This window comes from Lingula anatina, chromosome 5 (assembly GCF_051362555.1).
Source record: "Lingula anatina isolate TDL-2025a chromosome 5, LinAna3.0, whole genome shotgun sequence".
NCBI classification, from domain to species: Eukaryota; Metazoa; Brachiopoda; class Lingulata; order Lingulida; family Lingulidae; genus Lingula; species Lingula anatina.
Window position 1 is genome coordinate 13,864,952 of NC_141771.1, and position 27,989 is coordinate 13,892,940.

Sequence of the window (27,989 nt, forward strand, 5' to 3'; positions counted from 1 at the left end):
GCAGCGGGCACTGGTACATGAAATGCGGAATATCCTCAAAAATGTCACATATGTTATTGAATTCCGATGAACTATTACTGCTCCAATCTGCTTAAGGCCACTAATAGTAAAAGGACCAAAGTCATAGAAACAAAGCCCTGGGCTTATAAGTTTTTATAAAAAATTTAAACAAACTTTCCAAAAGGCCAATTAAAGACGGGAATTAAGTACAGTGTCCCAGTATCTCGAAACGGCAGCGGCATGCTTACATAGTGAGATGGTTTTCCACAGGCTATATATAGCCCTTATATCCGCATACTCAGGGTGTTGACTGGCCTACTTAAACAATGACGCTTGACACACTGAACAAAAATACCCCATTTAAGGTAAACACGCACCTGTACCTGTACGTCCTTAATCGGGGAACCGATATACATAAACACCACTTCCCCAAAAGAACAGTCATATCTCAGACGGAGGTAGGAGTCCTATACTCGGCAGACTGGGTGACTGAAAGTAAGTTATTGAACGCAAGTTTTGGTCAGCGGTGAAATTTTTATATGATGGTAAATTAGTTCAGATTTATTTAATACGCAGGTCTGTAGTTGATTCGAGTGCCACGAACACTTGGCACTGTTGCCTAATACTTTTAAAGGTTGGTTCAGCACGCAAAACGACTTTTTAATGGGATACATTATATCTGAAGGCAGCAAAAGATGTCATCGATAAGAATTCGTATTGTATTTGAACGTACTTTTAGATATGTCACGCACATGATTGTACGGTAGCTTGAAGAAATTCAAGTTCACTCTGCGTTAAGAGAAAGGTCAAAATACTGCGCATGTAGGCGTTCTTTTTTGTCAAGTCAAGTGACGATAACAATCGACTATAAATATATATTCATCATTTTCGTTTGAGCGATGGCTGTACTAATACCAGTAGGTACTGAAAAAGATGTTGATGACCATATCAGTGACCATATGGGCATCTTAACTCAAATCTTAACAACCAGTCCAAAGAAGGGCATTACATGTTCATACACTTTCGCACCGAGGGCTTGGTTTATGACAATACGTTGACTCGAAAATAGGTCGCTTCTTTGGCCAAATTTATGAGCTGCATTCACAACCAAAGGTGATTCCCGGACAAACAGATCCGCAGATTACGTAGGGCCGACCCACTTGAAAGCTTGCCGCGCAATCCCGTGGGAAATCTATTCAGTGTCTATTAGGGGATTATGGAAGCTTTCATGTGGGTCGGTCTTATTTGATCCCCTGATGTGTTAGCCCGCGGACCAGTGTGTTCTGAATGCGCCCATAGTCTATTCATGGTGAAAAATTACTAAGCGTGGACCGATATCCCACTGTTATCTGCGTAGGAAAAAAATACCATATACATCAGTACAAATATTTAAGGCTGTGCGTGGCGAATTTGATCAGTACATCTTTTTAATAATCGCCGCTTTTGTCGCCTATTTCGGATATTTTGCCTTGCTGTTTCAAGGATCATTAAACGTGGTTCATAGATTCAAAATCATTCAACAACCCGTCAAGGCAACGTTCGTAGCGTCATCCGACACGTCATTAAATTATAACTTTCGCAGCATGGACCCATCAGTCTTGTTTCCGAGCAAAGTTATATGGTTAGCGTGCGATAAGTTATTATAATAAGAATGAATAAGGCTCGGTGCCATTTTGCCCGTTTTGTATAGATATAACTTTATAGTATGCGTCCATACTTTACCGAGTATGATTATAGCTGACGCCAGGCTGTCACTTGCCCTTGGGTCATACGTATTTCTTATATAAATAAATAAATAAATAAATAAATAAACAAATAAATAAATAAATAAACACCCGTTCTGTCGCCCTACAGCTGAAGAAACTCCCAACTCCCACAAATATATTGTAAATAAATGTTCTAACAGAACCACCCGACTGTTTGGTGGGCCCTAGCTTAAGTATACCGCGCGATGTGAAAAGGGTCAGAAGATTTTTTCCAGGTGACATGTCTGTATATTACTCTATGAACAGTGATTTTTCTTTTGCTGTTGAATGGTTGCTCGCCGTCATTGAATTTTCTAATTCTGGATATCCCGTCAAATATGAATGTTGCATACTGCTACAACTACTACTACATTGCACTACTACTACTACTACTACTACTACTACTACTACTACTAAAAATAATAAAGAAGAAATAATTAAGTCTCTTGAAAGACAACTGTTCTGAAATGTTAAGCCTTTTAAAGCCCCCTTTACACTGGACGGTGTCCTTTCTGCGTCCCTGATTGAGAGGAAAAAATAATAATTTAACGTGCTGACAACTGGCTAATCATTGAACAATTCATTCTGCACCCAAAGCGATGCTTGTGCCTCCTTTCTACGACCACAGCGATGTCAGTGTCGTGGTCGCACAGAGGACGCAGAAAGGACTCCGTCCAGTGTTAAGAGGGCTTTAAAAGGCTTAACATTAGTAACATTAGTAAGTATTTCGAAATTACAAAAAGGCCTCGTTAACGTGAAACGCTGAAGTTGTTTTGAGGAGATGTCTCACACTGTGTTCTAAGGTGACCTCTACGGTTGATCGCAGATGAATAGACTTGGCACGCCTCTGCGCGCGTATAAGAAAATGTGTAGGTGTCTACTATACGTCCTACACACACTGGACAATAGAAGTGTCACCACCACTGAACTAATACTTTGAGGGAGATAAATGACTGTGGAATGATATGCTCCTGGTATCATTTTATTAACATCAAATTTCACAAAAAAAAAAAAAAAAAAAAAAAAAAAACGGTTCTGACTGAACAATTCAACTGTATCGATCGATATTCTGACATATTGCTCATGTTCCGCCTCTTCGGTCTCCAAGGGCACAAACAAATTTACTATATAAATATCAGGAGGGCCATTACGGCAATGATTCCAAGGTATTGGGATTGAAAAATAATTAAATTTATTTATTATTATTATTATTAAGGTGAGACAAAGCGAAGAAATAGAAAGAAAGGATAAAGGGAAGTATGGCAGAAAATCCAGCATTTGAAAAGGGAGGCAGCGTGAGTATTTCTTAGATAATAATAATAGTAATAATAATAATAATAAGTAAATAAATAAATAAAATAAGTTGAAAATCATAACAGTGTGGACTGTTTTGTTATATAGCTTGCAAATATGGTTCATGAATTTTACATATTTATTGGTATACACTTTCTGAAAATCACTCGCCGGTCCAGGTAAAGCCCCCTGAGTTTTTGAGAAACTTTTATGAGGTCGCGAGAAGGTCACTGGAATCCCCTGTATTATCAAAGCGAATACTTTTCACTCTTGGAATATATAGAGTGAGTTCTCAGTGACCTCTGTAACTCGGGAGTAGGGGTGATGTTAATGATCAAGATCTATAGGAAATTCAGAATTTTTTTTATGTCAACAGAGATTTGTAGTCTTAAAACAAGCTAGTACAGGGGCGGATCCAGGATTCTTTGAAGGGGGGGCGGGCGTTTTTTTAGGGATTGACGGGCTCAGATTGCAAGGCCGACCCTCAATCACTTGGCGTTAGGTTCGGGACAAAAATTTATATAGTATTTTAGAGGACAAAAGTCGTCATTTTGGAACGGCTAATTAGATCTATGATCCAGCTAGACGTTTTTTGGTGCGATCTTTTATCAGAAATCGAAGGGGGGGGGGGGTCAGAACGTCGACCCCCTTGCATTTCGAAATCCGCAACTGTAGTATTTAGCAGTTTCTAATTTGATCTGTCAAAGGCAAAAAACGCACATTGTTGTAAATAAAATGGCTTCGAAATACAATTTATCTCCCTGTTATAACGATTTTATTTTTGTTGGCAGGTACAAGACATACAAATACCACCAGGAGAGCTGCCTGACCGGAATGTAAGTAAAAAGTGTGTGGGTGTTGTTATGGTTCTTAACACTATCGGTCAAGCTTATAGTAACCCCAACCCTCTGTCATCAATTATCATTAAATAGCACTCTCACTAATGTACGTAGTATAAACACACTTGACAGTGATCCCTCTGATCAGTAGACACACAATGTATTTATATCTGCACACTGAGAAATAAAGTCAGTTGTTGCAGTCAAGTCCTTCCTTGGAGTTGTTTCATGGTGTCAGAAGTACGTGACTGTGTTTTATAACAATACAGTGAGCCAACGCTGATAACCAGTTGATAAAAAAGTCTTTCCACATGGAGCTGGGAGCTTTACCAGTACCTGCCATGAACTGGCATGCTACCGATGCAGTTCAGGAGTACAAGAAGTTCAAACAGATGTGCGAGTTATACTTTGATGGTCCACTAAAGAACAAATCTAAGACTGAAAAGATTGCGTACCTCCAGATATGGGCTGGAGAGACTGGACGAGACCTAGTAAGCACATGGAACTTGACTGGGGATGAATCTAAGGAATTAAAAACCTACTTTGACAAATTTGAAGAATTTGTTAAGCCTAAAAGCAATTTTAGACTAGCCAGATTTAAGCTGAGGACCCTTACGCAAGGTAACGGGGAAACTGTAGATCAATTCTTGAAGAGAATTCGTTCTCTGGTCAGCGAGTGCAAGTATACCCAACCAGATGAACAAATACTTGACACGCTCATTTTTGGATGCAAATCAGCCCGCACGCAGTCCAAATTACTGGAATTGGGTGAAACTCTGTCATTGGACAAGGCGATCGACATTGCAAGAACTCAGGAAGCAACCTCGCAGCAACTCACAGACATCAATCGAGACGCCCAGGTCCATGCAGTCAAGCACAACAAACCATTTCGCCCTAAACCTACATTTAAAGGGACACATAAGAAGAGAGAAACTTCTACCATGGCCTCAAAGTGCCACCCCACAATGGAAAATCAGTGCAATAACTGTGGATCAAAACATGATCATAGTAAAAGAGAGCTGTGCCCAGCATACGGGTCCACATGCTTTGGCTGTGGGAAACTTAACCACTGGAGAAAGTGCTGCCGCTCCGAGCACAAGCAGTCCACAATTCATCGTGGAAACAGGCCACACAGACACGCCGTCACTCCCAAGCAGCAAATGCATAGAGTGCATGCCTGCAGCGAAGACGACTGTGAGCCACAAGAGAGCAACGAGCTATATTTTAGCCCAATATACGTGGGCAGCATTGAAAGCAAGCGTGCTTTCATTAACCTGAAAATCAGCTCTGAGCAAAATAGTATCACTTTTCCGTGCAAAGTTGATACTGGTGCCGATGGAAACCTAATCACGAAGAAAGACTATGCCAAATTATGCCCTAATAATACCAATTTGAAACCGTCTGGCGTCAAAATTACAGCCTTTGGTGGTCAACGCATACCTCATTATGGATCATGCACCTTGACACTGACGTATGGAGGTTCAAATACTGAGCATGAATTTCACGTTGTCGAAACCAATGGGCCGACTATCCTAGGCATAGACACCTGCCAGAAACTAGGCTTAGTTACACTTAACTATGCTGTTGATCTGGAGGACAGACAGCACTCCAATGCTAACAATGCACTTCTGGAACAGTACCCCGACTGTTTCCAAGGCATTGGCTGTTTTAAAGGGGAATATCACATTACCCTTGATCCCTCGGTGCCACCAGTGGTGCATCCACCACGCCGTGTACCAGAAGCGTTACGTGAGCCTCTCAAAACGGAGCTCGAGTCTCTTGAAAAGAAAGGCATCATCGCTAAAGTAGAGGAGCCAACAGACTGGGTCAATTCGTTAGTCTGTGTCACAAAGGCTGATGGCAGCATACGCCTGTGCTTAGACCCAAAAGATCTAAATGCCGCGATAAAAAGGCCACATCATCGAATCCCAAGCTTTGACGAAATTTTACCAAGGCTTAGCGGAGCCCGCTATTTCTCAATTCTGGATGCTCGTAGTGGTTACTGGAACATTAAACTTGACCATGAGAGTTCACTCATGGAGCCCAGAGCATCACCTCACCAGAAACATTGCAATATTTTGACAGTAGCAAACCTGTAACGATTCAGGTTGATGCGCCGCAGCGCGGCCTCGGTGCCACTTTGATGCAGAACAATGGCCCTGTCGAATACAGGAGCAAATTACTAACAGAAACCGAGATGCGGTATTCAAACATAGAGCGTGAAATGCTTGCAGTTGTACATGGATTAGAGAAGTTCCATTACTACGCTTATGGCCGTAAAGTCACTGTTGAAAGTGATCATAAGCCTCTCCAATCCATATTCCAGAAACATGTGAACAATGCACCTCCCAGAATCGCAAGGATGATGTTGCGCATTCAGAAATATGATGTAACAATCAAATATGTGCCAGGAAAGAACATTCCAATTGCTGATGCTCTTTCCAGATTGTCAAAATGCGAAGGTGACACCATTCAAGGTGTAGATGTCACAGTGCATGAGATCGACATGCAGCTGAATGCAAGCCCCACCAGACTAAAGCAGATCCGAGAAGAAACGTCCAAGGACGAGACGCTTCACTCTCTTCGAAACTTCATCACAAACGGATGGCCAAACACTAGGTCAGAGTGTCCATCGCACCTCCACGACTATTGGAATTACCGTGATGAATTGTCAGTATTTGATGGCCTTATTCTAAAAGGAACTAGAATCCTGATCCCAACAACGCTTCAAGCAGCAGTGTTAGAACAGTTACACTATGCTCATCAAGGAGCTGAAAAATGCAAACTCCGTGCCAAAGGATCTGTATTCTGGGTCAACATTAATCGAGACATCGAAAACATGGTTAAAGCATGTGCACCATGCCAACACAACCAGAAGGCAAACGTCAAACAACCGCTAATGCCACACGACGTACCACAAAAACCATGGCACACACTGGGAGCAGACTTATTTTTCATTGACAATGACAGTTACTTGCTCATATCTGACTATTACAGCAAATTTCCAGTAGTCAGAAAGCTGAACAATTTGCAGTCCAACACTACCATTGCTCACATGAAATCAATCTTTGAAGAATTCGGAATCCCGAGAAAGCTTATCACTGGAAATGACACTCAGTTTACTTCGGCTGAATTCCAGAAATTTAGCCACGATTATGGCTTCGAGCACGTCCAAACAAGCCCCCACTATTCACAGGCCAATGGATTTATTGAACGAGCTGTTCAAACTGTTAAAAATCTGCTGATTAAATGCAAGGAAGCTAAAACCGATCCTCATATGGCCATGTTGTGCCTTAGATGCACACCATTAGATCACAACATACCATCGCCAGCAGAACTCTTAAATTCTCGTATGATACCAATCTTCCTGCCATCCAACCCCACCTGTCACATGCCTCTTATGACGGTGAAATAAATGCATACATGCAAAGAAAAAAGGATAAAGAAAAGAGCAGATATGATCAGTCAGCCAGAAATCTATCTGACCTACGTCCTGGTCAGCATGTGAGAGTACGACATCCCCAGAGTCACAAATGGGAACCAGCAATTGTAGATTCTACGAGACCAAACAGGAGCTATGTTGTAAAAACTAACAATGGTGGTCAGTATGTACGCAACCGTATACACATACGTCCAACAGGAGAGAAATTCAATCAGTCTGACTTTGAAAACACCCATTTGCAAAATCATTCACCAAGCAATGATCAGGAGTCCCGCTTTGAGAATTCAGAAGCAGCTCAGAACAAACAAGTGCCAAACACTGTGGATAACACTGTACCCCAATCACCAGTGCTATCTCCACGACGATCTACTAGAATAACAAAAGCACCTGATAGACTGAACTTGTAACTTGTACATATGCATGAACAATGTCATATAGCTCTACTAGCTAGGATTTTATTTATCACTGTATTTACTTTATTTTACTCACTTAAACTACATGCTTCACATGTGAGACTTCTCTTGCACAAGGTATTACTCAAGAAATCAAAAAGACATTTATTCTGTGTCAACACTATCAACCTTGTGTTAGCACCGATTATCTTTTCTAAAGGAAGAAGGGGATGTTATGGTTCTTAACACTATCGGTCAAGCTTATAGTAACCCCAACCCTCTGTCATCAATTATCATTAAATAGCACTCTCACTAATGTACGTAGTATAAACACACTTGACAGTGATCCCTCTGATCAGTAGACACACAATGTATTTATATCTGCACACTGAGAAATAAAGTCAGTTGTTGTAGTCAAGTTCTTCCTTGGAGTTGTTTCAGGTGTGGTGGTGGTGGTGGCGGGGGTGGGTACAAGAATAGGGAGGGAGGGGAGGGGGTGATTGAATAACAGACAAGGGCAAATTTACTAAAATATGTAGGGCACAGGATGGAAACACTGCTCGATTTTTTCCCATTTCGCTTTTTTCATACTGCCTCTATTGAGGGGAAAGGGGTTATCACAAAGATCAGGGGAGCGGGTGGGGGCTGTAGGGGAGACCGGGGCTAGTTGGACCCCAGGGTAAATTGGCCCCCCATCAAGTCTCTTTAATAAAGTTACTTTTAGATGCTAAATTATTTCATTTGGACTCACTGCCGACCCTTTCTTAGCACTATTGGATACGGTCACTTTACAAATTGATGTGATCAATTCTTTTACCCCATTGTTACTTTGTCATATATTGATGGGGGGGGGGGGGGGGGGGGCAACTTACCCGGGGTCCAACTAGCCCCAGTCTCCCCTATCAGGAATTGTTTCAGGAATTGTTGTAGAATAGGAATCCCATTTGTTTATTCTCAGATGTGTAAATGTAGCTCATTTATATGATTAAACCAAGTTTGGATAGAGAATGACATGGACTGACAAGAATACATTCAAGATAAGGAAAAAAAATCACACATGTTCAGCCAACCCACTTCTTAAAAATAGAATAGAAAAGAATTGAGTAGAACAGAAAAGAACGAAATAAAATAAAATAAAATAAAATAAATCACAAGTCCCGTGGTTTCACGCAATTATCTCATTCAAAAGCTGATAAAAGATTGAAATGAGAATCAATTCATGTCACCTGGACTAGGTACTTTATCTGAGCTCGCAGGATATTAAAAACAGAAATGGGATAGGAATAATTTCCATATTGCCTTTTTAATTTTCCCTTAGGATTTGGGGTAATAATAGAATCTATGCTGGAGTTCCAGTGAATAGAATGAGAGGATTGTCAGGACAAATATCTGTTCAATTTAATATGTCTTGACATGTAGATCGGCATAGCACAGTTAACTTAAGGACATACCTGTAATTGGCTTGAAAGGGGAAGCCTGTTTAAGCCTGTACTTCTTCATTCAGGTTCTTCATGGCAGAAAAAATTCAGACCTGTGTAAGTATTGTGAATAAATAGTATTTGAGAATTTTCCTCTTAGACCTGCTTTTTTTATTTACTCATTTAGTTGAATGGGGTCAGGTAGTTTGTCAGTCAGTCAGTCAGTCAGTCAGTCCAACCTCCAGTCAGTCAGTCAGTCTGTTAGCCTGTCAGTCAGTAAGTCTTCCAGTCAGTCTTCCAGCCAGTTAGCCAGCCAACCAGTCAGTCAGTCAGTAATTTTTAATCATTTTGAGTCATACATTTAATGAGTTAATAAATCAAATAAATCAGCCAGTCAGTCAGCCAGCCAACGAGTTAGTAATTAAGCCAGCCTGCCTGCCATTGATAAGTATAGTTGTGTAATGCATTAACTGAGATAGAGCGCATTCAGAATGGATAATCCATGGACCAACTGATCTGCTGATTAAATATGGCAGACCCCACTTAAAAGCAAGCTGCTTAATCTCCTCTTGGTCCCTCCACCTCTACACGTGCCATTAAAGGGATTCAATCTTGTCTTCGAGGCCCCTGCACTGATGGCCCATGTGAAGGCATGAAGGCCTTCACAGGATTAGTCAGCACTGCTTTTTAGTGAGTAGCCATATTTAGTCCATGGATATGTTAGTCCATGGATAAAAAAAACAGCTATTATTACAACTTAAAATGGGAAAAAAGCAAGTATTTTTTCCATCCCCCAGTCAAACATATTATAGTAAATTAATTGTCCTTGTCTATTATGTTTTGTTTACAAAAATGAGAGAAAAAAATATTCTCATGCCCCCTTTAGTATAAAGTCCTCCCCTGTGTTAGACACAAACATGGAGGACACAGAGGAGACATCACCTCCTTTACTAGCCAAGGTAAGACTGCAAATTATGTTAACAACAGCCAAAAATTTCATTTAAAATGTGCATGCTAACACTATTAACTTGCAGAAAAAAGTTTTGAATTCAGAAAGCACATACCACATTTAAACATAGAGCAAACTTTGAAAATGTAGCTTTTGAGGGTTAAAATGAACTAAGCCAGAGAGTTCTTCACACATGATGCTCCCCTTTGTAGATTAATTGATATTGACTGTACATGTATAAACTTCACCCTTCTTTCCACTATGAAATTTCTTTGATATTCATTCATTCATTAAAATCATTGATTAATCAAAATAATATATATGGGAAATATATATCCATGATCCATCGTAATGATTTCAAAATAAGTGTTCTCTCTCCTGTACATGTAATCTATCAAAGGTCTAAGAAATCGAGGGTAACATATGAACATATGAACTTGATAACCTGTTGAAAGATGACTTTATCTCACACTATATCTGAGATTGGGTTCCCATATATGTGTATCACCAAGGGTTTTCTCACTAAATTGTTTTCAGCTTAAGCGGCTTAGATGTCTGGCACATCTATACTGAAGCTGCTAAACAAGTAGGTATGCCAGACATCTAAGCTGCCTATAAGTTGATTGCATTTTAGCAAGAATCCTCTTGGAGATAGATTTATCTACACGTTAGTACGATTGACTCTGGGAATGGTCCCTAACGGACTGTTTGTAATGAATTTTGTCAACCTAGCTTATGTAAGCAAACTCCACAGGGACTCTCACTGAATGTAATCAGATGAACAGTCTCCAACATGCTTCCTCATGTTTCCAATGTTCTCGAATAATCACCATTTTTACTATTTTTGCCAATGCCAGGAACAATTAAGTGTGTGTATTATAGTCAGTTAATTAATCTGATTGCATTCAGCAAGACTCGCATAGAAGTTAGGTAGGTCAAGAAAATTCACTGTGCACGTCCCTGTTTGTCCACTGCCTATTTGCTGTGGAGATAATGGTATTGTATATACGTAGAACCACTGGCCAGTGCATGTGAAAGGGTTAACGTACTTTAACATGTTCATGCTGCATTCTTCAGCAGCAAACTGTCCAGCATAATGTTTATTAAACACATTATAAACATAATTTATCAGGTGGATAGGTATACGTTGACATACCTGAAACAGAAGAATCTTTATCAGGATGATGAAAACCCCATTAGAAGAAAATTACATTTATTTCTTTTTTAAGGGGCTTGGGGGGGGGGGAGGGGGGGTTCAACAATATTGAAAACATTTACAGGGTCTCATACAGCAGATAGAAAATTAAATTAAAAAATAAAATAAAATAATAATAATAATTAAAGCACTGAATTTATACAACAAAGGTATATACGTTAAATCCAGTGCAGATCAGTACAGTTATGTAGGCAAGTTAAATTTCCATTGATTGACATATGGGACTCATATGTTTTGATATCCCATGGTTTTAATTGTTTTTTTTTTTTAAGTTGAGCATTTGTTTGGCATTTTGACAGATCCCGGGGGGGGGGGGGGGGGGGGTTTGATTAACAGTTCAAAACACAAATTTGGGATATGTGGTGACTTGTAGGATATGTAATTTTGATTACCTTTTTGGCAGACATAAAATTTTTTAATTTAAAAACCGTTCATTCTCAAACCACCCCATTGATTTTTACTTCCCAGTTTCATTGTTTTCTTAATTTATTTTTATTATTTACATGTGCTTTGAAACAAACATTGCTGCCAATGAACACATATTTCATTGCTTTTCATTCTGACTTGACAATGACTTGACCTTTCACACAATCTCTTATGCACGAGAGTGGTAGACTAGTAACTAACTGCAGGGCCGTAGCCTGAGCAAAATGCCAGGGGGGGCAGTAAGCGGACACGAAGGGGCAAAGCCCCCGATGGGGGAGGGTGTGGGAGGTGGATGATTGTCTAGTGGCCATGAGTGCATTTTCTCACAGACTTGATATCAACTTTGCAATTTTTTTTTCACCTTTCCCCCCCTGCTCCCCTGGAGGCTACGGCCCTGAACTGACCACTCAACTAGCTTCTAGGAGCCTATAGTAGCAAACAGTTCAAAGGAGGGACTATAAATTCTTTTGAAAAGTGGACATTTTACCATGAATTACACCCCCATGTATCTAGATCAAATTTTCCCAGAACGGAACCTTTTCCCGCCATAAAGGGCGGTTCGTTCCATCCCCCCCCCCACCCCCTGTACCTCACCCCCCATCTGGGTCAATATGACCTTTAGTAATGTAAACAGTGCGGTAGTTAAAGAGATGTACCGTTTTTATTATTATTATAGAGGGGCCTGTAATGTGAAGTTAAATAAAGGAAAAACTTTCTTTCTTTCTGTTTTTTTAAATATTTTTCAGCAGAAATGTCTGACCTTCAAAATCTAAAACATTTTTCAGAAATTCATTTTTAACACTCAATATTAATTAAATTGGCTTAAGCCAATTTAAAGTTTCTGTGCATTTCTTCCCTAATTTTTCTAGTTCCTATGAAAATGGAAACATTTGCTCATTGGCATCTTTTAATTAAAATTAAAAGCATGTTATAGGCATTGGGGTTCAGGTAAAGTTTATATAACCAAAAGGATCTTAATTTTGGCAAACAAAGCGACTGTACGTTGCTTTAACACAAGTGCCAGCAGTAGAAGCCCTATCTGAGTTCCCTGTTACTGGTTGCAAACACACAGATTGCACATACCATACTACAATTTGAAAGCAAAGGGGACAGAGCCCTATATAGAGACTTTCAAGGGAACCCTCTCATAAAATGAAGCTGCAGACAAAAGAGGTACGATCACTGGTTTGTTTCTGTATAATTTGCTAATGTTTTCAGATTATTGTTTATCTCTATTAAGAATCAATTTTGATTGGTAGCTATATATATAATTAATTTTTATGACTTTAACAAAGGAACTTAATGTTTCACAATACTTAAAGTAACAGTGCTGAGGAAGTGCCTAAATGTATATATAGGTAGGGTTATTGAAGTTGTTGACATGGAATTTAAGGTTAAATTGATCAAATTTAAAAGAAAAAGAATTATATATATATAATTTCGATATAAATCTAGACAACTATAAATCTGATATAAAAATATATAACAACATTATAAATAAAACCTGGAAATATTGAGGTAAATGGTTCATTATGTAGTTTTTAGAAAAAGGGGAAAAAGTTCAGAAATTGCAATGGAATGTACACGTGTGTAATATTAAAGGAAGGCATAAGGCCTGTGGTGTATTAGCTTAAAGCACAGATGCAAGAAACCTCAAGATAGGTTTACAAGTGCAAATTGAAGCAGCATGCTTTGAATGTGTGTACTTTAAGTGGGGAAATGGTGTGAAAAAATTACTGTTTAGCACATTTTTCTGGAGCTCTGATCCATTTCCAGTTCACTGTATCTAAATGAAAATGGGCAATTAACATCCTCCCTGTCTTTTCCTTGAACTTGCCTTATTAATTATTACTTGATAATACTCTCTCTCTCTCTCTCTCTCTCTCTCTCTCTCTCTCTCTCTCTCTCTCTCTCTCTATATATATATATATATATATATATGCCTTACAATGATTCAAATTTAATAAAAGCACCTATTTCTCAATCTGTGGTGCTGGTATTGAGGGTAAGAAATTGTTACCATGTAGGCATACTGTAATACGTGATAGTATGTACTTAGTGAGGACACATATATTGTTCTTGTTACGAAAATGTGGTCTTAATATAAACAGAGGAAGTGTACATGAAAGGCAGGAGAATTAAGCACATCTCAATTAAAGTAAATTAAGGTTAGCTAAGGCTATAGAGTGGAGCATGCAAAAGTACGGGTGAGAAGCATGGACTATCAGAAATAGAAAAGGGAAAATGATCAACGCCTTTTGAGATGTTCCGTGGAGCACATCAAGTGATGAGTGGAAAATGGAAAGAGAAAGGAAAAAAATGAGTGGGTGCCTGAGAGAACAGGTAGGAATAACTGAAGATCATAGCATGCCGTAAGAAATCCAAAAGCAAAAAATCAGAAAGTTTGGACATTGGAAGAGGAGAGGTGAGACCTTGATGCTAACATATATATTGATATAAACAAAGAAATAAAAAAATAAAACATATAATGATAAAAAGAAGAAAATATAAATAAATAAATAAATAAATAAATAAATAAATAAATAAATAAATAAATAAATAAATAAATCAAATAATGATACTTTAGTCTAAAAATTTTACACCAAAAATTTGTCTGTTATTATTTATATGTTCCATATAAATCCGTAATGATACAGTCAGTTTTTCATTTTGAAAATAATTAAAGAAGCAGTCTGAAATATTACACATGCTTTTCTGTTATAAAACGTGTATTACATTTAATTTTATTGGACTATTACTGATTTATAATATGTCGGGTGAGACTGGGGAGACCAGTTATTTTGTGAAACACTAGGGCCCTGCATGACCAAGGCATGGTTGATTCAGACATTATGTAATAGTAGTAGCTGATAACACCATTCACTGTTCATGTCCCTGTGCAGGACATAAATTAAATCTGATAAGAAAAATCAACTTCTCAATTGGAATGCAATATATCGCAAAGGTCATTATGTCTGGGCTCTGTTGTAAATGTCTATAGACATCATGGAATTACGTAGATATAGCACCCCTGACAATGAAGGCCTTAATTCTGTCGTGGATTTGCTCTAATTTTCTTATCATTTTCTCATTGTGTCAACCCAAGTTACCTGTACATGTAATAAACTCCTGCATGATCAAAACATGGTGCTATGGAGATTATGTAAAAAGACCAGCTGATAGTGCTGTTTCATGCAATGATCAGCTAGTGTGTGTGTGTGTGTGTGTGTGTGTGTGTGAGTGTGTGTTGGGGGGGGGCACATCTTCCTTTCTCTCTCCCCCTCCACCTCCGCTCTTCCCCTCACAAAAAAAAAATAAATAATAAAAAAAAAAAATAATAATAATAAAACAATTTGAAAATAAATAGTAATAATAAAATAAAAATCTATATTAACAAATCAATAAAATATATGAATAAAGAAAATACTACATAAATTAAGACAAATGACATGTCTACCCCTAATATAAAAATAAATAAATTGTCCTCAATGGATATTTACAATAATTGTGTACTCTGTCCCCTCCTCTACAATCGCACAATCCAGAAACCATGTCGCCAGTGTACTGCTCAAGCTGCACAATACTGACAGGAAAAAATAAAAACAACTTCTTCATAAATGCGCAATATATCATGATAAAAAAATATCCCCCAGCGCATCAGTATTTTAAGCTACCTTTGAGTAAAAAAAAAAAACAAAAAAGGAGTTCAAGAGCACCCTGAATTTCAGTTCTGTTAAATAAACTTTCCTCTTTTTTGTATGCTCACTAAAATTTTATCATCCACATTTTTGCAGAAATGGTGTAATAGAATGCTGATATTATAGGCAAAGTCACAGAAGACTTTGACCTCATTCCCACAGGCACCATTGGTCTGTATTGTTCGATCCAACTCCAAAAGGGACTCTCGCTGAATAAAATCAGTTTAACAGATTAGCACGCTTAGCTCTATACTGGCATTAATTATAATACAGAACAGCGGGTGATTATAAGTACGTGGGCGTCTCGATAGTCCGAAGGTTCATGTTGGTCCGAAAAGTGGTAACATTTTCATCGATTTTTTAATCACGGGTTCATTGGTCCGAAGTTTCTATAGTGAACATTCGGACCAATTGAACCTTCGGACTATCGCTACGGTCCCATAAGTACATGAGCACATTGGAAACAAGAATATAGCCATATGTTGCTTAGTTAAGCTGATTGCATTCAGTGAGAGTAACGTACTGCAGAGTTGGATAGATCAACGTAGACCCATGGTGACTATGGCTGTATTCCCAGAGCTTTTAGATTGATCTCACTATATTACTGTCAGATAATCCGGCTTAAATGTCCGTCCCGCCTACTACAAGCTGTAAGGGGGTAATTAACTTTCGTGTCCGCTCTGCTGACAGCTATTTAGCGTGAACACCCAGGGAGTTAGGTCGATCTAAAGTAGATCGATCTAATCTCTGGAAATGGGGTCTATGGGAATGGAGTAATTTGAAACTCAGGATAAGCAGTCCCAGACAGATTTGGATTATGTAACGAATATATAATATGACATTGAAACGTGAGGTTATCTATCGCAGACAGCTTAATAAATAACCTACAAAGAGTTTACAATAAACCTTCTAAAAACTAGACTAATCTGACAGGCAGAGACTGAAATATCTGTAAAAAACCAACTGATAAAGGAAGTTTTGGGCATATAAAGTGCATGAATCAACTCCTGTCAATGTATAGAAGAGACATTTACAGTTCAGTTGTGACAGTAGATCATATAATCATGCAGCCAAAAGCAGCACCCAGTGTCAGGAACCAAAGTATGGAAAAAAGTGTAATTAGTAATTTTAAAACTTTCATACATGTTGTTGTATTAACTCAATCAGAGGAAGCCATTGTTTGATAAAATTCAGACATGGGAAGCCAAGTTCTACAAGTTGTTCAGATAATGCTTCACACCTTGCAGTTCAAATTTTAATGTCCTTTGTTCTGAAGCCAGTAATCTGTTAGAACTAGATTACAGGGTGTTATTGGGAGTGCCCACCTGGAGGAGGTGGCCTTGTGTATGAAGTAACCAATCAGTTTTTAAGTTATGTGATGGACAGTTTAACTGATAAAGTTCTGTATAAAAATCTGTAAACTTAAATCTAGAGAGAGGGGAGAGATAGAAGGAGAGAGAAGTCATACTTGTATCATGTAACTGTTAGTGAAGCAAAATATATTCTGTTGAAGTTACAACATGGTGTCGTTTCATTCTTTTCCGTGTGCAGAATTTAAGACAAGGAATCTGGGAATCTCTGTAGCAGTATTACAGATAGCGTTATCCAAAGATGTGAGCCCATGCATTGAGCCCAAAACCCTAGGGTTATATCATAAAAAGGTATTTTAGGTAATGTGGGGCCCTGGGATGGTTTTAAGGGGGTTCCTCACACCAGATATCTACTGTACATTTCTCAAAGGGTTGGATCTATCTATGTAGACTGATATGGTGTCTATATGGGAATGGGGACTTAAAAACTCAGGGTTCCAGACAGACTAAAATACCTGTAAAGAAATTATTCACTTAGACTTGGAAACTCAAGGCAATTTGTCTCCACAGGCAGATTGAGATATCCCTATAAACAGGTTACATTCTGATAACCAGGCTGGTCTAGCTGTCACGCATTATCTGTAAAAAAACAAACTGATAAAGGTACCGATGGGCATATTGTGTATAAACACCTGTCAATCTCTAGAAGAGACATTTTGATTTTTAATTGTTAAAACAGTTAAGTTGTGGTAGGAGATCAAATGGTCAGCCGATAGCGGCAACTATAAATTTACTGCTCAATATAGTGCTAATTAGACATTTGTAAAAAAAAAAGGCTTTATGATGATGTTCAGTCTGTTGTCACAACTAAGATAAGATAAAATTCAAAGCATAATAACTGGACTGTATTTGGTTTGAACACACCCTCCCTTCAAAAACAAGGCGTAGCAATAGTCTGAAGGTTCAAGTTCCAAAAGTTTCATAATCTGAATATATTAATGAAGTGTATACTGTGCTGGTAAAAAGGAAAGTTTTATCTGATGCATATGTGCATATATAGCCATATTAGACTGAAGTGAAACTTTGGGCGTAGGCCTATGCTCTACCTGAGGCCAGTAAAATGTACCGGTACACTTTTCTGTCATAAATTAGCCAGAGAAACATCTGTGAATATGTAGTGAAAACTGATGAAAATTCTTTGATATTTTTAGGACTTAATTTTCTTTTTAGACTAACGAGAGTCTCCCTTCAAAAGCACCAGCCCTACAATTTCTCAACTGAGTCATTACATAATTTGGGCATCCTGTGCTCCCAAACCTAAGGCTTGTGGTAGCATAGGACAATTTTTGATTCTTAAATCACTTAAAATGAATCTCAGGCCTCATAAACGATAAAAAACTACTCAGTTGCCAGGTTATTACATAAGAGAGTCATCCAAACAGTGCCTTAATTAGCGAGACAACCAACATTATTAGCTTTAAAGCAGTAACTTGTGGAGAATTAGAAAAGAGTGAAGCAGTGCCCCTGTAGCATATTAATTACAAACTAGATGGATCCTAATATGAGCTAGGGTCCTTTGGAGGGGAGGGGGTTGTAGTGATCACAGTTCTCGGAAAATCAAATCAAATCACAAATCACAGTAAATAAAACTTTCATATTTCAAAGAAGATGCAAGTCTGAGTCTGGCAAGTTGAAAATCATGAATCACTGAGTATCATGACTTTGTTTCACTAAGAATGAGGAACAAAAAGCTGTGGGTGCTTCATGGAACATGGTGACTAAAATAAACCTTCCACACATCTCAGACTCAGGAAATAAAAAAGTGGCTTTCACAAATAACCAAAATACCCAATGGAATCCTCTAACATGTTGTAAAAATGTCAATTAACCTCGTATATGTTTGATTGAAATATGATCGAATCAAATATTCATTTACTGACAGTAATATCATATACAAGCCCTTGACTATTTTTGGTAAATGATAAATCTGTTTTTTTTTTCATGTTTTGTTCTAGTAGAATGCATTCAATCCCCTGTCCCCAAAAGAGGACTCTGAAATCATGTTGGGGAGGGTGGGGGTGGGGGTGGGGGGGGGGGGTTACATATTAAATCTATCCCTGGCTGTCTGTAACACTAGCAGTGGAGCCTCTCTCTCTCCCTCTCCCTCTCTCTTTGTAAAATGTCGGACATGAAATTATAAATTATGGAATGTTATTTTTTTTAATTATTAGACACAAATGAATTGAGTCACTAATACAAGTACTGCTTATACATGATATAACATATATATGACAGAAAAAAGTATTTAATATCTTTTGCTGCAAAATTTACTTGGTATAAGCAGTTTGTTTCAATCATAGCACATGATCTTGTTTCAGCACCTATGATAATTTTATGAATGATATCCTCGTGCCGTTTGAAACATTCTACTGGTACATTTAACACTTAATTATTTCTTTATTTCAGCACACTTCTGGTGAAGTTACAATAACAGAATTAACAGAAAATGGGTCTGATAAAGATGACGACAGGCTGCAGTATAGCATTGAAGATGTGCCCCCATGGTACATGTGTATCTTTCTCGGACTACAGGTTAGTTAATTATTTTAATATTGGGGGGGAGGGGGTCTCAATAATCTGAAGGTTCATTGGTCCGAAAAAATCATGCCTCTTATGAACTTCACTTTATTTATGCATTAATTCAGACTTGTTGAACCTTTGGACCAGTGAAGCTTCTGATGACTATTAATTGCTAAGGCCCCATTTTAACATAGAGAGTTAAGGTTCTGATTAACTATACATATGCAGTGGTGTGGTATTAATGTTTTGAACTTAACACTGCTTACTTTATATTTGAATATAAATATATATTCTTTTTTTTTTGGGGGGGGGGGGTGATTGTCCTAGAATCTATATTATATTATATTATATTATATTATATTATATTATATTATATTATATTATATTATATTATATTATATTATATTATATTATATTATATTATATTATATTATATTCAGCATTACTTGACCATGTTTGGAGCCACAGTGGTCATTCCATTCATCCTGTCACCGGCACTGTGTGTGGCTGGGGACAAGATAGTGACCAGTCAACTTATTGGGACCATCTTCTTTGTGTCTGGAGTGGCTACTTTGTTACAGACATTGTTTGGTTGCAGGTAAACATCTTGTTACAATGATACACAGGAAAATATATATATATTTTTTATTTTATAACTTTTTATAACTTTTATAGATAGTCAGATGGCACTGCAAATATGTTATTCTGATTTTTGTCCTTATTTCACACATTTTTTTTTGTGATGTTTTAAAGAAATTTAAAAGTTATTAATACATGAATACAAATTCTGTTGGATACAATTGTTCTTAGACAAAGCTTTTCAAGTAACATTTACATGTAGTTGAAAATTTTTAGACTAATTGATGCAGTTGTTTTTGATTTATCACAAGTAGATTTTCAGAATTTTCAAAAACTTGTAATGAACTCCTGAATATTACTGTATTTTTTTCTTGAATGAATTGCAGGCTCCCAATTGTTCAAGGAGGAACGTTTTCCTTCTTGGTTCCGACCTTTGCCATCCTTAACCTTCCTCGCTGGCAGTGCCCTACCATACTAACTCAAGGTACTCTGTGTGTGTACATGTGTGTGAGGGTGCATGAATGTGTGCAAATGCATGTGTGTATATGTGTTCAGAGCTGTGCATGAGTACATTGTTTGGGGTGTGATTTATGTATATGTATGCATGCAAATTGTGTCTGTGTTTGTGTTTCTGTGTATAAGCATGCCTTTTCTGTTTTTTTTATAGAAAATTCTGATTATGCTAATAAGTAAGATTTTGATGTATATAATGCTGAATTAATTTCAGCAAGCTTTACAAAGTACGCAACTCAAAGAAAAGTGATTTACTGAGTAATTGAAAGTAAACGCTGTTTTCATAAACTTGAAATAATGGTTTCATAGCTTTTAAGATGAAAGAAGAGCTACAAATAACTAAAATAATAAATATAAATTTTTTACTTAAAAAATGACCACTTCTCTGCTAATTTAAAATGTATAGTGCATAGGCTCTAGATATTTAAGTTATGAATTTATTAATATGTATTTTATTTTAGTTCAAGCGGCCAACTACACCCAGTTTAATCAAACTATTCCAAACATAGTGGTAGGGTCGGCAGAGCACACAGAGGTTTGGCAGTCTAGAATAAGGGAGGTAAGACCACAATTTACACACATACAGGCCCATAGCCAGCAATTCAAAGAGGGGATTTTACATCTGACAAGTGGACCTTTAACCATGAAACCTTCATGTACCTATATGAAATTATACCCAGAGGGGACCTCTTTAACAGCAGAAAGGGTGGCTTGTTCAAACTCCCCGAACCCCCCTGGCTATGGGCCTGACACACACACACACACTCTCAGACAGAGGGAGTCAGTTCTTCCACATTGACTGAGTCTCAGAGAGTATTTTTGCCAATCAAATATTTATGACTGCATGCATAGGCATGTGGAAAATAGAGGTTAAAACCTCTATTTTCCACATGCCTATGCAAGCAGTCATTTTTTCCAGACCTCAGTTAAAGACCTTGTATAATAATCATAGTGAAAGTTTTGATTCACCCAAGATTATGAAAAAAAAAAATTATAATACTGGATCTTACATTATAATGGAGATCACAATGTTTTCACCTTATCGAAAAGTCTTCTTCATGTGAACTGATTTTGAGTTGTCACTGGTGTCATGTCAGGTTGAAATGAGTTTTTTGTTGACCTTTTTAAAACCCTCATAATTCTCACATTATTTTTTTCTTGGTATTTCATATCTTTAAACTTTTATATTCATTTTGCAGATACAAGGCGCCATTATGGTTGCCTCTTTATTCCAACTCATCATTGGCTTCAGTGGCGTTATGGGGATTCTCTTGCGTTTCATTGGTCCATTGGCTATCGCGCCCACCATAGCCCTGGTAGGACTGTCATTGTTTAAACCTGCATCTGATTTTTCTTCTACGCACTGGTGGATAGCCATTTTGTGAGTATATTTCTGAATTCTTAACAAAAGTATATATAAATTATTTTTGTACTGTCTGTCCTCCACAGACATAACTGCAGTAACTTGAATTTTCCCTTAAGGTTACTTAATTGAACATTTTCACAATATATTTGCATGCCTATTATTGCATTACTTTGAATATATAAAAGTTTATTCAATAATCACCAAATAATTTTCTCTTAAAGCAAATAAAAAAATTGAACGTGTTCCTCATTTAGATTGCACAGTTTTTTTTCTAATCAAGAATATTCTTTTAAAAATTTTTTTAAAAGAGACATATATTCATGCCGTCTTCCACATTATTACTGTTTGCATGCAGGGAATTGATATTTAAATCTCTTTAAAAAGAGATATGACCCTCATAAAAGGAATTTACATTATAACTGTCATGTGGAGCCCAGACTAGCTGTCATGTGGAGCCCTGATTGGTATTGCTGAATATGAGTCACATCCAGAAAGCCCACAGTGACACCTATCAATATTTTTCAGAACCATAATCCTCATTGCAGTCTTCTCACAGTACATGCGTAGGATAAAGATACCTTGCTGTGGATATTCCAAGAAAGATGCCTGCCATAGAGTCGGCTATCCTATCTTTACCCTTTTCCCTGTAAGTGACAGGCATCAAGTATTATAAACAAACGAATTCAAGATAAAATGTAATATACCGCTCTCTTTGACCATGGCTGTGTACATGTGTGTACAATTGCACACATGCGCATGAACAAATATTCAAGTACCATGCATGCATAATGTGGCAAAGACTTGTGCACAGATGCATGCAAAAAGACTTACATACATACCTATTTATGCACACTTAATGGGCCAAAAGACAACCACAGGTCTATAAAGTACAAAATGCAATGTGTGTGTGTGTGTGTGTGTGTGTGTGTAGAAAAAAAAAAGGACTGAAAATTTGTTCCAAGATTTTTCAGCCCCACTTTTTCCTATACTTTTAGGTGATTTTGTCCATTGTGATAGTGTGGGGCATCTGTGCTATTATCACCTTCACCAGTGATGTTACAGGCTGGTTTCCTGAAGACAAAGACAGCTGGGGTTTTGGTGCCAGGACAGACTCCAGAGGATCAGTTTTGACAGATGCTCCTTGGTTTAGGTTCCCCTATCCAGGTAATACCATTGGCCAAACAAGGGGTTCAGGTTCATTAAGGAACCTATAGATGAACATCTAGCATATGTATTGTAGGGTATTTAAATTTGCACAGATTATGATGGACATAGATCTATGGAGAAGATCTTATAAAGCATCCCCCCCTCACAAATCCTGTATAGTATCAAGAATATAGCATATATGATAATGTTATCATAAAGGCCAATATATATATATATATATATATATATATATATATATATATTATGAAGGGTCCTCTTTTGCAAGCCCCATATCATGCATTGTTATATATTTGATTATAATTATTATATATTATTATCAAGGACATCTCCATGCAGTGTAAGCTAAGCCTGTAGCATATGTTACATAGGAGCCTCTAAGTGAAATGTTCTTTAGTTTGTTTTAAAGGGGTCCTCTAGTCGCAAGGCCTGTAGTATATATCTCATAAAGGGACCTGGCCACTAGTGCAATATGGTTACGGTATACTACTTTGGCCCCCAAGTTCAAGGTCAAGTTCAAGGTCAAGGTCAAGTTCAAGGTCAAGTTCAAGTTCAAGGTGACACAGTGGATCATATGTTTGTTTAATTTCTAGGACAGTGGGGCCTCCCCACAGTGAGTGTCAGCGCTGTATTTGGGATGTTGGCGGGCGTGTTGGCCTCCATGGTGGAGTCAGTGGGCGACTATTACGCCTGTGCCAGACTTTCTGGAGCCCCGCCTCCACCTGTTCACGCAATAAACAGAGGTAAGTGTACAGCTGGTCATTGATATCTTAGGCCGTGTTCAGAAGAGAATGATCATGCTAGCAGGATGCTTAAAGAACTTGGGTGTCCCCCCCCTTTATACGCAATTAACAGAGTTTGGCACTACATGAACTTATTATCATCTTATAGAACTTGTAAAAAAGTATACATGTAGCATACACTATCAATGTACAACAGATAATGTTTTAACATCAAGAATTTTTATGCAATGATTCACTTATCACCATGTAAAACAGATAATGTTTACTGTCAAGGATTATTGTGTTATGAAATTTCCACTCATTTCCCTATTGTAGGTATTGGAGTGGAAGGTTTAGGGTGTATTATAGCTGGGATATGGGGAACAGGCAATGGGACGACATCTTACAGCGAAAACATTGGTGCCATTGGAATCACTAAAGTAAGTGCCATGTTAAAAAAATATGGAAATACCCACAAATTTTGAACAACACATATTTGTTATGTTTTCCAAAGCATCGGCTTACTGGTAATATCTGACAGATATTACAAAATTTATAACAAATGAATTGGGTTTTAGCTGGTTACTCAAAGTACGCTTTTGTGAGAAAATTTACAAACACTGGTCTTGAAATATTGTATAATCAAAGATTTTGAAATTTGTAAGTAATTTTCATAACAGAAATATTGCATGCTGGGATAGAAATTCAAATTGTTTGCCTTAGTTCTTACTTACAGACTAATGAAATAAATTGTCACCTCAGCTAAAAGACTTACATCTTAACAAATTTGATTTCATGTTTTAAGAACATCAAGTTGGTAAACATTAGTTAAATTAAAATGTTGCTGATCCTGAACAGCTCTCTTACCATACATATTTTCACTTTTAGGTTGGCAGCAGGCGTGTCATTCAGTTTGGCGCCATCTTTATGCTGCTTCTTGGGGTGCTTGGCAAGTTTGGTGCTCTGTTTGTTACCATTCCTGACCCAGTGGTCGGTGGCGTCTTCATGGTTATGTTTGGTAAGTTTAGGTGTGACTTGATAAAAATATAATAATAATAATAATGATAATAATAATAATAAAAATTGCTATTTTTATGATAATAGTTTCTTCTACAGTGTATGAATTCTATGTATAAATCCTAGTGGGCCGTACAGTAAATGCTAAAATGATGTCATATTCAATCATATTACTAATTAAGAAATTATAAAAGTTTGCAAATCTGTTTGTAACTTATGTGGACCTCTGTTTTTTTTGTCTCAATTTCTTAAGGTTTTGCAAATAAGACAGTTTTGTATTTGGAAAGACACCAAACTTTCTTTAGTCTGACATTGTTGATGTTTGTTAAATTAAGTATACATGTTTTTTCTAAACATGTTTCTTCTAATTAAAACTTCATTCCATACCTTGTCTTTAATAAAATATTTCTGAAAAAAATGTCTATGAGGCAGCACAAAATTACATTTGTTAACATATCTTTTTTCAGATTTTCCATTTATTATTAAATGTCTCCATTACAGGAATCATTACAGCTGTAGGGATTTCCAACTTACAATTTGTTGACCTGAATTCTCCAAGAAACCTCTTCATATTGGGGTTCTCCTTTTTCTTTGGGTTATCTTTGCCTCAGTGGCTGACAGCCAATCCAAATGCCATTCAGACAGGTACAGCCTTGTCAACTTAATTTAACCAAAGATTAATCAGTTGTAGTATGTTACACACCTCAATTTAAATACTGATGTTTCAGACCAATACCAATTAACTTCATTGTAGTGAACTATTATAATGGGTTTTTTTTTCTTGAACTGAGGTTATAGTAAGCCATCTTTTTAAAACTTTTGAATTTCTGGACAGAAGATTTTTTTAACTTTGTGAAACCAGCTCCAGCAGAATTAGTTATAGTATTCAAAAGCTGGTAGTATTATCAAACCCGAGACCTCACAGGAAGTCTGTTGCAACAGTACAAATTGTTTCAACGCGGTTTCATTTTGAACCAATTTAGTCTACACCTTTAAGTAAACAATTATTCATTTTATTTTACAGGTAGTGAAACCATGAATCAGATCCTCACAGTCCTCTTCAGCACCAGCATGTTTGTAGGTGGCGCTGTTGGCTTTGTTCTGGATAACACAATTCCTGGTGAGCTCCTCAATTTCTTAAATAAAATGTAAAAACTTTTATCGTAACACAAATTTTGTTCACCTGACATTCATCTACATCTAATCTTATTGATTTCTTCTCAGACTTTGTACTTTTCTTATTAGCAATATGAAGTCTCTTGTGATTTTCTGTTCTTATTTTGTATGCTGAAACTCTAATAAAATTTCTTGAATCATGAATCACAATTTACGTACATGTATCAGACACAGAGTGACTTTTAACCTGTGGCATATTGTTGCATTTGGCAAGCACTATTTGAGCCAGCCAATTTGCTTCAGTAAGTGAATATAAGCGGGACCTGTTCAATGCCGTGTTCCTCGAGCAGCTAGGGGGTAATTAACTATAGTTTGCCGATTAAGCTGATTCCTCCACAGAGTTGGGCCAACCCAGCAAGGTTGTGAATCTGAATGCACCCTATGTGAAGAACTGTAGGTAATCCTCAAACAGATGCTAATGAAAACATATTACACTTCTGCACGGGCAGAGGAAACAAGTAGAAAGCAAAGGGTAAAGAACATTCTCTCTTTCAGGTACTGACAAAGAGCGTGGTATTTTACAGTGGCGGAAACAGGTACACGGCGATACATCAGATGCACAAGTTAGCACGGGACTGGAATGTTACGATCTGCCTTTTGGAATGTCCGCCATTGGCAAAACCAGCTGCCTGAAATATGTTCCATTTTGTCCGACATTTTCCAACAAAAGTTGGTCATGTAGGTGCTGCCCCAAAGCTTGTACCTGTTGCCATGGTGAAGATAGTAACCGTGGTGATGACATGGTCATGGTAACCTCTTCTGGAGATCAGGCTGTGACAACTAATGGTTTTTATAACACTAAAATTTAAATTCCAATTTCTGTCATTCATATGGATGCCCATGTATATAAAGTATTCTCTTTGTAAAAGTACTGAAAAGCGAGTTTTATAAAAGCAGCATATTTACTTTCACATTTATATTGATCAATATTATTGTGTAAAACTTGCACAAATCCTTCTCTCAGGAAAAATATGAAGTCGTATTGAACAGTTACTTTTTGCTTGTATCCAAAACTAGTCCTGCCTTTTTTAATAGAAAGTAAACTTAACATGAGAAGTGTTTTACAGTAATAGTTAGCTATGGATATATTGTGATAATGTTTGCAAATTAATATAAGTAAACTAAATACCACATTTAAATGGACCAAAAGTATTGATTTTAAGAATTATGAAGAAGTCAGTGAATAATTACTTATTGTTTGACAGCCTTTAAGCCTTGTCTTCATTTAAATACAAAATAATTTTAAACACTAGGGGTGCTTTATCCATATCAAAAGAGCAATAGATATATTGTCATAGCATAAAATATAAAATTTTCACAATGTTTTATAGATTTTTACAATTTACTGGACAATTTTTATTGTTATGACTGCTTTGTCGGCCCCATTTTTCTGTAAATTTTTTAATGTAATTACTGTTTTCTGGGGCCTATTTTTACAAATAGGTTTTATTGTAATGACTACACAATTTTCAGAGCAAATATTACATCAACACTCCCTAAAAACAGTTTAACAGTTAAATTGTAGGTTTTAGATAGTTACTCCCCATGATTATGATAATGAAATAACATTATAATAAAACATGATGGAAAAAAATTTTTAAATAAAGGACAACTGTTGAGTTTTTTCTTGGCATCATTTTAATTCTACAAATTCTTACAGTAATTGGTGATATGTCTATTTAGACCTATCACATTTTAATTTACAGTTACAGGAACCATCACATGAAGAATCATAAAACTGTCTTTTGTGAAAGTTTTTTTTTAACTAAGGACAATGTCATATGTATGACTTTCTACTGAACATCTCTCATAAAAAACAAATAAATATTATGATTTTCAATGGATTTGCTTTTGTCATTAACCAGGTTTTTCTTTTACAAAGAGTGATACACAAATCAATTTGTAATGAGTATAAAAAGAAAATATCAATAAGAAGATTATGAAGTAGTGACTTCCAATTTACAGAAAAAATTCCTCATTACAATTAATTACTTGTAGTCCATTCAAACAAAGAACGATTACAAAATATCTTTCCTTCAAGTTGGGAATTCTTCTTTCACCTTGATGATTCTAATGTCACCTTTTGGGATTCCTTTTATCTTTTAACCTTTGCCAAAAGAATTTCATTCTTGCGACATTCCTGC

The 27,989-nt window shown here is 37.0% G+C and overlaps 2 protein-coding genes across 6 annotated transcripts in view; one reads left to right on the top strand and one right to left on the bottom strand.

Moving 5' to 3' along the window:
- The first annotated feature begins 328 nt into the window (after positions 1 to 328).
- LOC106160028 (solute carrier family 23 member 1) lies at positions 329 to 27,685 on the top strand. Of its 4 annotated transcripts, none has more exons than XM_087014214.1 (16): positions 329 to 495; positions 2,962 to 3,040; positions 3,830 to 3,874; positions 19,195 to 19,320; positions 19,749 to 19,906; positions 20,274 to 20,371; positions 20,862 to 20,959; positions 21,600 to 21,781; positions 22,292 to 22,412; positions 22,762 to 22,930; positions 23,524 to 23,673; positions 23,989 to 24,092; positions 24,541 to 24,670; positions 25,171 to 25,314; positions 25,694 to 25,789; positions 26,341 to 27,685. In XM_087014214.1, exons 2-16 carry the CDS (start codon positions 3,005 to 3,007, stop codon positions 26,652 to 26,654), a joined length of 1,971 nt encoding a protein of 656 aa, XP_086870340.1. In that variant the 5' UTR covers positions 329 to 495; positions 2,962 to 3,004; the 3' UTR covers positions 26,655 to 27,685. The 4 variants fall into 4 exon arrangements, with proteins under 4 accessions (XP_086870340.1, XP_086870341.1, XP_023931887.2 ...); XM_087014215.1 differs by lacking the exon at positions 329 to 495 and adding an exon at positions 2,699 to 2,719; XM_024076119.2 differs by lacking the exons at positions 329 to 495; positions 2,962 to 3,040; positions 3,830 to 3,874 and adding an exon at positions 10,032 to 10,088.
- Positions 26,736 to 27,989, bottom strand: part of LOC106160080 (coiled-coil domain-containing protein 93-like) — a 45,667-nt gene continuing 44,413 nt past the window's right edge. For both annotated transcript variants that reach the window (XM_087014217.1, XM_087014218.1), the window contains exon 20: positions 26,736 to 27,985. In XM_087014217.1, coding sequence (XP_086870343.1) covers positions 27,941 to 27,985 — 45 coding nt within the window. In that variant the 3' untranslated portion in view covers positions 26,736 to 27,940. The remainder of the gene's footprint in view (positions 27,986 to 27,989) is intronic.

Coding starts and splice junctions, on each gene's coding strand:
- LOC106160028 (XM_087014214.1), top strand. CDS start 3,005: ATGGCAGAAAATCCAGCATTTGAAAAGGGAGGCAGC. Junction 22,413..22,761: donor CTATCTTTACCCTTTTCCCT/GTAAGTGACAGG, acceptor CTATACTTTTAG/GTGATTTTGTCCATTGTGAT. Junction 22,931..23,523: donor GTTTAGGTTCCCCTATCCAG/GTAATACCATTG, acceptor TTTAATTTCTAG/GACAGTGGGGCCTCCCCACA.